The sequence below is a fragment of the Saccopteryx bilineata genome, chromosome 6, assembly GCF_036850765.1.
Source record: "Saccopteryx bilineata isolate mSacBil1 chromosome 6, mSacBil1_pri_phased_curated, whole genome shotgun sequence".
In the NCBI taxonomy this organism is placed as follows: Eukaryota; Metazoa; Chordata; class Mammalia; order Chiroptera; family Emballonuridae; genus Saccopteryx; species Saccopteryx bilineata.
The window spans coordinates 128,478,382-128,490,577 of record NC_089495.1 but is presented as its reverse complement, the minus strand read 5'-3'; the positions used below and the strand labels follow the sequence as shown (position 1 = coordinate 128,490,577).

Genomic DNA, 12,196 nt, shown 5'->3' with positions numbered 1-12,196 from the left:
ATAAAAATCTATCCAAAGAGGTTTGCTTTTGCCTGCCTTTTTAAAATGTTACAGAAATATGACAAAGTGTCATCAAAAAGTGCTGAAGCACTACCAGTTGAAACTTTTTCTGGGTGTTTCTTTTCAATGAAACTTGAAAGCTTCTCCCACATTGCCAACATGTCTTTAATTTCACTTGTAGAAATCACTTCCTCCGACTCTACCTCCTCCTCACTACTAATCTCTTGCAGAAGCTCCGTATGTTGCATCATCTGTAGCTCCTTCAACTCCTCAGTTAAGAGTTCCTCCTCATGTTCCTCGACGAGCTCGTTTACGTCACCCTCATCTACCTCCAGACCCATCGACTTTCTGAGGGACACAATCTCCAACGCTACTACCTCGGTCTCAGTCTCTGGTTCGAATCCTTCGAAGTCCCTGTCTGCAACAACATCCGGCCATAACTTTTTCCATGCCGAGTTCAAGGTTCTTCTTGCCATACCAAGTCAATAATGAGTAAACCTATCATGATGTAGTGATCTTTCCAAAACTCTCAAAGGGTTAGATTTGTATTCTCAGTCACCTCAAAGCAGCAGCGGAACAAGTGCTTTGTGTAAAGCTTTTTAAAATTGGAAATGGCCTACTGATCATAGGTTGCAAGATTGAAGTTGTGTTGGGCGGGAGGTAGAGCAGTGGTCCCCAACTTTTTCTGGGCCACAGACCGGTTTAATGTCAGAAAATATTTTCACGGACCGGCCTTTAGGGTGGGATGGATAAATGTATCACGTGACCGAGACAAGCGTCTCAAGAGTGAGTCTTAGTTGGATGTAACACACAGGGAATCTGGTCTTTTTTTTTTTTTTTTTTTTTTTTCATTTTTCTGAAGCTGGAAACAGGGAGAGACAGTCAGACAGACTCCCGCATGCGCCCAACCGGGATCCACCCTGCACGCCCACCAGGGGTGAAGCTCTGCCCACCAGGGGGCGATGCTCTGCCCATCCTGGGTATCGCCATGTTGCAACCAGAGCCACTCTAGCGCCTGAGGCAGAGGCCACAGAGCCATTCCCAGCGCCCGGGCCATCTTTGCTCCAATGGAGCCTTGGCTGCGGGAGGGGAAGAGAGAGACAGAGAGGAAAGTGCAGCGGAGGGGTGGAGAAGCAAATGGGCGCTTCTCCTGTGTGCCCTGGCCAGGAATCGAACCCGGGTCCTCCACACGCTAGGCCGACGCTCTACCGCTGAGCCAACCGGCCAGGGCAAATCTGGTCATTTTTAAAAAATAAAACATCGTTCAGACTTAAATATAAATAAAACGGAAATAATGTAAGTTATTTATTCTTTCTCTGCGGACTGGTACCAAATGTCCCATAGACCAGTATTGGTCCACGGCCCGGGAGTTGGGGACCACTTAGGTAGAGGACTTTCACGAATTTGAACTCATTGAGAATGTCATCTTTAAGACCAGGTGGTGGGTGGGCTGGAGCATATTCAGGATACTTTCATCGGGAGTTTGTTTTCTTGAAGATATTTCTTCACTGCAGGACCAAAGACGAGATTTACCCATTCAATAAAAGTCTGCCACGTCTGACCAGGCGGTGGCGCAGTGGATAGAGCGTTGGACTGGGATGCCGAGGACCCAGGTTCGAGACCCCAAGGTCGCTAGCTTGAGCGCGGGCTCATCTGGTTTGAGCAAAATCTCACCAGCTTGGACCTAAGGTCTCTGGCTCGAGCAAGAGGTTTCTCGGTCTGATGACGGCCTGCGGTCAAGGCACATATGAGAAAGCAATCAATGAACAACTAAGGTGTCTCAATGCACAATGAAAAACTAATGATTGATGCTTCTCATCTCTCCGTTCCTGTCTGTCTCTCCGTTTATCCCTCTCTCTGACTCTCTCTGTCTCTGTAAAAAAAAAAAAAAAATCTGCCGCGTAACCCACGCCCTGTCATTGGCGTGCCACATAACCTGCAGTTTTTCTTTAAGAATATTGTGAGTCTTAAAGGCTCGAGGATTTTTGGAATGATACACTGGCAGTGGCTTTACTTTACAGTTACCACTAGCATTTGTACACAATGCAAGGGTCAGACAGTCCTTCATGGGTTTATGGCCTGGCAGCTGCTTCTCCTCTGCAGTGATGAAAGTCCTCCGGGGCATTTTTTTCCAAAATAATCCTGTTTCATCACAGTTGAACACTTGTTGGGGGATGTAGCCTTCCTTTATGATAAGCACAGCAAAACATGCGATGTACCTCAGCTGCCTCAATGTCAGCACTCGCAGCTTCACCATGCCTCACCAACGAGTGAATGCCAGATCTCTTCTTGAAATTTTCAAACCAGCTGTGACTTGCCTTAAACGTATCTTCTGCCTCTTTTGAGGTTGATGGTTCTTTCTTCTTGAAGTCGCCGTAAATAATACGTGACTTTTCACATATTACAGTCTCCATCACTGTCTCTCCTGCCGGATCTTTCTCTTTCACCCACACCAGCAGAAGCTTCTCCATTTCTTCATGGATATTTGTCCTTAATTGGGACAGAATTGTAGTTCCTTTCACTGGATTTGCGCTTTTGATGGCATCCTTTTGTTTAAGGATGGTACAAATTGTAGATGGATTACAGTCGAACAGCCTTGCTAGTTCAATCACTCGTACACCACACTCATGTTTTTCTATTATTTCTTGCTTTACTTCTATCGACATCATTCTCTTCTTCTTACCACTATCCTTTACACTCAATTTCTTTTTATTTTTGTATTTTTCTGAAGCTGGAAACGGGGAGAGAGAGACTCCCGCATGCGCCCGACCGGGATCCACCCGCACGCACGCCCACCAGGGGCGAAGCTCTGCCCCTCCAGGGCGTCGCTCTGTCTATCTCGACCAGAGCCACTCCAGCGCCTGGGGCAGAGGCCAAGGAGCCATCCCCAGCGCCCGGGCCATTCCTGCTCCAATGGAGCCTTGGCTGCGGGAGGGGAAGAGAGAGACAGAGAGGAAGGGGGGGGGGTAGAGAAGCAAATGGGCGCCTCTCCCATGTGCCCTGGCTGGGAATCGAACCCGGGTCCCCCGCACGCCAGGCTGACGCTCCACCGCTGAGCCAACCGTCCAGGGCCTACACTCAATTTCTTTGGCACCATGATAGCACACAAAAAAAGTTAGTAAAAAAATGCAAAAATGATGCAAGAATGAGTACAGTGCACGAGATTCGACTTGATTCTGCGGGTAACACGTGAGAAAGATGCTGGTGTTGTGCTGCTGATATTGGACCCGTGCACCAACTTATGACAGCTTTTCGAATCACAACTCATATCTTGGAATTTTGCTCAGATCTCAAACAAAAATACAGAGTCACACTAGTATCTTTAAAAAAATTGTATGGCCTGACCAGGCGGTGGCGCAGTGGATAGAGCGTCGGACTGGGATGCGAAAGTACCCAGGTTCGAGACTCCGAGGTCGCGCGCGGGCTCATCTGGCTTGAGCAAAGAGCTCGCCAGCTTGGACCCAAGGTCGCTGGCTCCAGCAAGGGGTTACTCGGTCTGCTGAAGGCCCACGGTCAAGGCACGTGTGAGAAAGCAATTAATGAACAACTAAGAAGTCGCAACGCACAACGAGAAACTGATGATTGATGCTTCTCATCTCTCTCTGTTCCTGTCTGTCTGTCCCTGTCTATCTCTGCCTCTGTAAAAAAAAAAAAAAAAAAAAAAAATGTATGTTGGTCTGCTCTGTATTTACATTTAATGTGATTAGTGACAGATGAGGCTTGCATCTCACCTTGCTGCTGGCTTTTGTCTCATTGGTTTTATTTTCCCTCCTTTTTTGCCTTTTTGGATTAATCAAATATTTTTAGGTGATTTTTTTCATGATTAGGTCCTCTGTTGACTTTTTTAAAAAATTGATTTGAAAGTGAGAAAAACATACATTGGTTGTTCCACTTATTTATGCATTTGTTGGTTGATTCTTTTTTTTTTTTTTTTTTTTTTCAGAGACAGAGTCAGAGAGAGGGATGGACAGGGACAGACAGACAGGAACGGAGAGATGAGAAGCACCAATCATTAGTTTTTCGTTGTGCGTTGCAACACGTTAGTTGTTCATTGATTGCTTTCTCATATGTGACTTGACCACGGGCCTTCAGCAGACCGAGTAACCCCTTGCTCGAGCCAGCGACCTTGGGCTCAAGCTGGTGAGCTTTTTGCTCAAACCAGATGAGCCGGCACCCAAGCTGGCAACCTTGGGGCCTCGAACCTGGGTCTTCCACGTCCCAGTCTTACGCTCTATCCACTGCGCCACCACCTGATCAGGCAATGTTGGTTGATTCTTGTATGTGTCCTGACCAGGGATTGAACCTGCAACCTTAGAGTATCAGGATGATGCTCTAACCATCTGAGCTAAACAGTCTGGGCCCTATGTTGGCTCTTTAATCAGCCTCTCTTTTTAGTGGCCAAAGTAGGTTTGTTAGGTACATCTTTGTGTTCTAGTCTCTTCAGTGGTGCTAAACCACATGACCTGCAGCAGCAGAACCTTCAAAAGTATGTGTTCTCCCATCCACCCATGCTCATACTGCTGTGTGTTGTCTTTGTGTAAGCTGTCACATCTGGGTGTACAGGGTGTGGTCACTTCCAGTGCTGTCTGTCCTTTGTGGAGGCCCAGACTGCCATTGGCATCTCCTGCCTTCTGTGTGGTAAGGAACAGATGAGCAGAGCAGGTCTGTTGCATAAATACGTGATTGATACTACAACTTTTTATGTTTTAAAGACATCTTGATTTTGGCCCTGGCTGGTTGGCTCAGCGGTGGAGTGTCGGCCTGGCATGCGGGGGACCCGGGTTCAATTCCCGGCCAGGGCACATAGGAGGAGCGCCCATTTGCTTCTCCACCCCCTCCTCCTTCCTCTCTGTCTCTCTCTTCCCCTCCCGCAGCCAAGGCTCCATTGGAGCAAGGATGGGGATGGCTCCTTGGCCTCTGCCCCAGCCGCTAGAGTGGCTCTGGTTGCGGCAGAGCTTCGCCCCTGGTGGGCGTGCCAGGTGGATCCCGGTCGGGCGCATGTGGGAGTCTGTCTGACCGTCTCTCCCCGTTTCCAGCTTAAAAAAAAAAAGGACATCTTGATTTTGTCTTTGCTTTTTTGAGGATTTTTTTAACCTATACTTTTGTAAAATGCCAGTTTTTCTCAGTACTTGATGGATACTTCTCCGTGTGCTCTGGTGAGAAGTTACCATCACCCTGTTTCTGTGTCTCAGTATGTGACAACTCTTTTTTTCTCTGCTTCTTTCAAGATGTTCTCTGTCACTAGTGGTGAGCAGTTTAATTATTGGGTATGGTAGTATGATGTTCTGTTTGTTTGGTTCTTTTCCTTGGGGTTCATTGGGTTACATGTTTTCATCCAGCCATTTCTTTTTTTGTAACAGAGACAGAGAGAAACAGAGAGAGGGACAGATAGGGACAGACAGACAGGAAGGGAGAGAGATCAGAAGCATCAGCTCGTAGTTTTGGCACCTTAGTTAGTTGTTCATTGATTGCTTTCTCATATGTGCCTTGATGGGTGTGGAGGGGGTTGGGGGGGGGGCTACAGCAAAGTGAATAACCCCTTGCTCAAGCCAGCGACCTTTGGACTTAGCCAGTGACCATGGAGTTATGCCTATGATCCCATGCTCAAGCTGGTGACCTCGGGGTTTCGAACCTGGGTCCTCTGTGGCCCAGGCTGATGCTCTGTCTACTGCACCACCTCCTGGTCAGGCTCGTCCAGCCATTTCTTCAAGTGTGTCACCTGTCCCCGCCCTTCTTTTTCCTCTCCTGGGTGCTATAGTTATACCAACAGTGGTGGAAGTTGTCTCATGCTGATTATAGACCCGTTGGGTGTGTTGGTAGCTTCTGTATCTCACATGCCTTCGGGTCCGCAGTGTTAGGTCTGCTGTTATTCCCACCCTGTGGTTTTCATCTTGCATATTGTAGTGTTCATCTCTAACAAGTCTTTTGCATACCTCTCATGCTTTTGGTTCATGAATTGTGACAAGTGCACCACATTAACAGATGTTAATCATAGAGGACCCAGGGCTTCTCCCTGCCCCTCCTCTGTTCTGCATTTTCCTGTCCCCCATCCACAAAGTGGGTTTCATGTTCTCGCCTTGTGTCCTTGCGACTGCTGCCCACCTAACCCTTATCAGAGAGTCACAGTGTGAACACAGGTGTGTCAGGGTCTTCTGACCCTGGCCACCCTGAAATGCACTGTGTCTTCCAGTGGGCATCCCCACCATCCGGTGGTGTGGGGCGGAGGGGGACTACAATGTCATGGTGATGGAGCTGTTGGGACCAAGCCTGGAAGACCTCTTCAACTTTTGCTCGAGGAAGTTCAGTCTCAAGACTGTCCTGCTGCTGGCCGACCAGATGGTAAGTGTTCATTGTACTAAAGCAATTGGTTTACCTCCCATGAGGTAGTGATACAATGGGTTGAGTTTGAGAACCATCATGGGTGTGACACAGTACATTCACGAGTGAGGCCTGACTCCCGGTGGATAGAGCTGCATAGGGGCCACTGGTGCATGCTGCTCTTCGTCCCCTCTCTAGAGCCTGTGGGAGGGAAATGCCCAGGCGTGGGGTGTGGTAAAGGTGGTAGGTTCAGTGTCCTGTCCCAATTATTGAGTGACTGCCCTGGCCAAGGGGTGCAGATGTGCCACTCCATCAGGGCGCTGACCTCCAGGCAGGAGCCTCCTCCAGGCTGCTGTTGGACTGACTTGACCCTGCTGCTCTGCTAACAGATCAGTCGGATTGAGTATATTCACTCAAAGAACTTCATTCACCGTGACGTGAAGCCAGACAACTTTCTCATGGGACTGGGGAAGAAGGGCAACCTGGTCTACATCATAGACTTTGGCCTGGCCAAGAAGTATCGGGACGCCAGGACCCACCAGCACATCCCCTACCGTGAGAACAAAAACCTCACCGGAACGGCACGGTATGCCTCCATCAACACGCACCTTGGAATCGGTGAGCCCTAGCTGCTGTCCTAGGCTGCCTGGGCATGTGTGTCTCAGTATAGGGAACAGCCAGCCTCTGGGGACCGAGAGTGGTCAGGCTTGCAGTAGCAAAAGCAGGCTTTGGGGACAGTGGAGCTGGGATTCTGAGTTGTGGTAGGGCGGGCAAATGATGGCACTCTGGCAGCTGCAACAGGGGTGTCACTTGTCTGGGTGTTGCCATTCCCTAAGGTCACATCCAGGGCAACTTCTGGAGGAAGGAAGGAAAGAATCTAAGTGTCTTTTGTGATTTTTTTTTCTTTTATTTATTGCTTTTGTATTTTTCTGAAGTTAGAAACGGGGAGGCAGTCAGACAGACTCCCACATGCGCCCGACCGGGGGGTGATGCTCTGCCCATCTGGGGCGTTGCTCTGTTGCAACCAGAGCCATTCTAGCGCCTGAGGCAGAGGCCACAGAGCCATCCTCAGCGCCCGGGCCAACTTTGCTCCAATGGAGCCTTGGCTGTGGGAGGGGAAGAGAGAGAGAGGAAGAAGAGGGGGAGGGGGGGAGGGGGGGAGAAGCAGATGGGCGCTTCTCCTGTGTGCCCTGGCCGGGAATCGAACCCAGGACTCCTGCACGCCAGGCCGACGCTCTAGCACTGAGCCAACCGGCCAGGGCCTGTCTTTTGTGATTTTTAGTGTTCATTTCCACAGTAAGTGTGGGCTTGCTGCTGCTGGGATGGGCTGACCTTAACTTGTTTCCCTTTTTTTTCCAGAACAATCTCGAAGGGATGACCTAGAGTCACTGGGCTATGTACTCATGTATTTTAATCTGGGTTCCCTGCCATGGCAGGGGCTGAAGGCTGCCACCAAGAGGCAGAAGTACGAGCGCATCAGTGAGAAGAAGATGTCTACACCCATTGAAGTGCTGTGCAAGGGCTACCCGTGTGAGTGTCCTCAGGCCTGCCAAGCGCAGGGCCAGCAATGAGTCCCCAGTGCCTGTGGGGGCTGGGGCTGAACAAGGCAAGCCCCCTCTCTGGTGGGTGGTCAGTCCTTTGGCAGCATCCAGAGCCGTAACTGAGGGCATGTCCCTTTGCTTTGTGGGGTTGCCTCTAAGACAGGCACCCTAGGTAAAGCCAGATTGCTCTGGGATGCTGCGAAGGAGAGGGCGGGATAGAGATGAGAAGCATCAGTTTTTCATTGTGGCACTTTAGTTGTTCATTGATTGCTTCTCATATGTGCCTTGATGGGGTGGGGAACGAGGAGGGGCTCCAGCTGAGCCGGTGATATTTGGGCTCAAGCAGGTGACCTCAGGGTTTGTTTGTTTTTTGTTTGTTTGTTTTTTTAATATTTCAGTACTCTTTATTGAACATGCAGGTATATCCGAACTAGAGTAGCCAGATCAAATACAGGGTAATCAGTTAAATCTGAATTTGGTTACCTCAGGGTTTTGAACCTGGGTCCTCTGCATCCCAGGCTAATGCTCTGTCCACTACACCACTGCCTGGTCAAGCAATGCTGCATTTTCTTAAAGTTTTTATGACGCCTTTACTCTTCAATGTGACTATTGTTTCAGATTCCGTATTTCACTCCCAGTTTGGAGAGTGGATGGTCAACAGTAATGTTGTCTTTGCTGTGCTCGCCCCCAAATGGGGTGTCACTGGTTAGCTCTGAGTTTCCTGTTGTTTTACAGCTGAATTCGCCACATACCTGAATTTCTGCCGTTCTTTGCGCTTTGACGACAAGCCTGACTACTCATACCTGAGGCAGCTCTTTAGGAACCTGTTCCATCGCCAGGGGTTCTCCTACGACTATGTGTTCGACTGGAACATGCTCAAATTTGTAAGTAGTGTCGTCAACTCCCTGACTACTCAGTGTGGGTGGGAAACGGCCTGTCAGCAAAAGGCCGCTGGTTCCCTGCATCTTAGGTGAGAGGTGGGATGTCCATAGTTTGGGTTTTGAAGGCACTTTCGCTGCACTGGGAGCCTGGTGCTCTTGGCAGGGCTATGGCCTTTGGGGTCTGCCTGTGGGCGAGAGGTTCTGAGAAGCAAGATGCCTGACAAGGGGAAGTAGAAGCAGACAGGACAGGTGGGGGTGGTCCACAGGTACAGGGCCGCCCAGAACCAGAGCTCTCACTTGAATGCTAAGTCTTTTTCTGTTGAAAGATCATTTTATTTCTATTAGCTCACAAAAATTAGGGAATATTTTATTGCTTCATATTCATTTTGAAATATCCCCTAATTTTTGTGAACAGTATGTTTTTGGCCCTAAGCGTGTTGTGGTGTTGCAGTGTTGTCCCTGCATGCTCCTTAAGCAGGAGGTGTGGCTGAGATGGAGGCTATCGCCGCAGGAGCTGAAGATCTGCCGAGTGTCTTGGCATTTGCATTGAGTGGGCAGCCTGGGAAGGCACTGGGTGTTGAATGTGTCCTTGGCCCTGCAATAAGCTAGACTTAATGTTTGTTAGTCAGTTTGTTCATTAATTGCATGGGAGAATTCTGCAGGGGGGACTGGGGGGCAAAGCTTGAACTTTAATTTGTTCCTGCTAAAACAGGCTACTCATCTCAGTTGTTTCTTTGAGTCCAGTTAATGAATTTTCAGACATCACAGCCAGGATTCTATCGTTCTAGAACTTCTGTTTATTTCATTAAAGATTTGGCCTAGCCCTGGCCGGTTGGCTCAGTGATAAGAGCGTCGGCCTGGTGTGCAGGAGTCCCGGGTTTGATTCCCGGCCAGGGCACACAGGAGAAGCACCCATCTGCTTCTCCACCCTCCCCCTCTCCTTCCTCTCTGTCTCTCCTCCTCCCGCAGCCAAGGCTCCATTGGAGTAAAGTTGGCCCGGGCGCTGAGGATGGCTCTGTGGCCTCTGCCTCAGGCGCTAGAATGGCTCTGGTTGCAACAGAGGGATGCCCCAGATGGGCAGAGCATCGCCCCCTGGTGGGCGTGCCAGGTGGATCCCGGTTAGGCACATGCGGGAGTCTGACTGCCTCCCCGTTTCCAACTTCAGAAAAATACAAAAAAAAAAGATTTGGCCTAATCAGGCATTGGCGCACTGGATAGAGCTTCAGACTGGGATGCAGAGGACCCAGGTTCGAAACCCTGAAGTCATTGGCTTAAGCACAGGGTCACTGGCTTGAGCATGGGATCATAGACATGACCCCATGGTCGCTGACCTGAGCCCAAGGTCACTGGTTTGAGCAAGGGGTCACTTGCTCTGCTGTAGCCTCCCCCCCCCACCATCAAGGCACATATCAAGGCACTTGGCAAGTGGTGGGAGAAGAGAGCTCTGTAGGGTGGCCTTCCAAGCATAACCCTAGTAGTGCTACTGCAGATGGCCAGAGTCTAGACATCTGGGTGGACCTCCTGTCTGAGGCACTGGGAGGTGCCCATCTGACTGTTCCTCATGTCAGGGCTTGGCAAACCTTTTCTGTAAAAGGCTACTTGGTAAATATAACTGGCTCCGCAGTCCACCTGTGCCATAACCACCCAGCTCTGTGTTCTAACTAGCAAGCTGCAATAGGCAATATATAGATGTGTGGACGTGGCTGCACCAGCAGAATGTTTAGGCTACAGTTTATAGACTCTCTCACCTGCTAGTGCTGGGATCTGTGTGTAAGCAACTGTGTGCAGGTGTCCTGGCTGTGCCATGTGACACGCAGTGCCCCATGCAGCAGCTTGTTACTCAGTGAGAGTGTAATTGGCTGCTTATACCGGAGTTTACTGTGTGGCCTCCAAGACAAACCTAGCCTCTGGCCACCTTGTGACATGTGCACCAACATTTGCCCTGGGCCTGGGGGTCTGGACCTAGTGGACCCCTTGGCGAACCAGATGCCACTGCTCATGCCTTCTTCTTATCCTCCCCCAACTGTCATAACCTCAGATGATTTCCTGTCTTTATGTGAATGTTAACAGAGAGGAGGGCCACCCAACTGCCCGGGTGTTTGGGGTTTATCTGTTTGCTCACCATTCACAGGACTAAGATGGGCTGTGCATTGTCCTGGAGAGAAAACTGTCTCACTGACTTGGATAGCTTCACAGCAGGCTTGTCCCAAATAGCCCTGGTATTCTCTTGAGTTGCAGGGGGCAGCAAAGGAGGTCTGTGGAATGTTTTTCACTAAACCCCATTCCATTCTGGTCTCCTCCTCTTGCCTTCCTAGGGTGCCAGTCGGGCAGCTGACGACGCTGAGCGGGAGCGCCGGGACCGTGAGGAGCGACTGAGACACTCCCGAAACCCAGCCACCCGTGGGCTCCCTTCCACAGCCTCAGGCCGGCTGAGGGGAACACAAGAAGTGGCTGCTCCCACTCCCCTCACCCCTACCTCACACACTGGTGAGTGGCTCTAGAACCGTCAGCTCACACCATGTCCTACCCCTCATCCCAGCAGGTAGTGGGGTGCTGTTTGTGTGTGACCTTGGGGGGAGCCAGCTCTGAATGGGGTTTGGATAGGCAGCTGCATCTCCTGGGAGATGCCTTTGTGTTTCCATTCCAGTGATCCTCACTCCTGAGGGTATACAGGCCAGGGAGCAGCCTGGGGCAGCGCCTTTGGGAACATTCACCTCATAGCTTTCCCAGAAGCTCCGGTGACTGGCTTCTTACTCTTCTCATAACACACATCACCCCACCAGCCTCTTGACACTCGTCCCTTCCCCAGCCTTGACAGCTCCGCAAGCAGAGCTGGGTAGCCCTCCCACGGGAGCCCCCACACTGGCGTTCCCCTTTTGGGCCCTAACCTTGGGTGCCAGGCTAGCCCCTGGGATGTGAGTGGCCCAGTGTCAGTGGGGACCACCTGCCTCTGGCCTGCCTTAGAAGTCCCATAGATGCAGTGTGGCGCAGGCGCCCTGGGTCTGCTCTGTGCTGTGTACTGAGGACAGAGCCGCCGTGGAGGAGCAATGGAGGGCCTCACTCCCCTGCCTCCCTCTCCTTCAGCCAACACCTCTCCTCGGCCTGTGTCTGGCATGGAAAGAGAGCGGAAAGTGAGTATGCGGCTGCACCGCGGTGCCCCTGTCAACATCTCCTCATCAGATCTCACAGGCCGACAAGATACCTCCCGCATGTCCACCTCACAGGTACGTGCACCCAGCTTGCCAGGGGTGGGACATTGACTCCAGGCTTCTCAGTGTTACGGGCTGTGGGCAGAGTGGGATGAGGGTTTTGAAGGGTTTGACTGACAAGGGATGCTGACCCTGGCTGTTGTTCACCCCCTTTGTTTAGAACCTCTGGGACTAGCTGTGTGGGTACTGGACTCATCCCCCACTGTGGTGGCACAGGTAACAGGGCCTCTTTTCTTCTGCTGCCCCA

The 12,196-nt window shown here is 50.7% G+C and overlaps 1 protein-coding gene across 5 annotated transcripts in view; it reads left to right on the top strand.

Moving 5' to 3' along the window:
• Nucleotides 1-12,196, top strand: part of CSNK1D (casein kinase 1 delta) — a 37,434-nt gene that overhangs the window by 17,684 nt on the left and 7,554 nt on the right. For 4 of the 5 annotated variants that reach the window (XM_066236364.1, XM_066236363.1, XM_066236365.1 and 1 more), the window contains exons 3-8: nt 6,191-6,339; nt 6,708-6,936; nt 7,678-7,848; nt 8,595-8,743; nt 11,056-11,227; nt 11,825-11,964. In XM_066236364.1, coding sequence (XP_066092461.1) covers nt 6,191-6,339; nt 6,708-6,936; nt 7,678-7,848; nt 8,595-8,743; nt 11,056-11,227; nt 11,825-11,964 — 1,010 coding nt within the window. Of the gene's footprint in view, nt 1-6,190; nt 6,340-6,707; nt 6,937-7,677; nt 7,849-8,594; nt 8,744-11,055; nt 11,228-11,824; nt 11,965-12,109; nt 12,166-12,196 lie in introns of all 5 variants that reach the window. The other variant, XM_066236367.1, reaches the window with a different exon arrangement.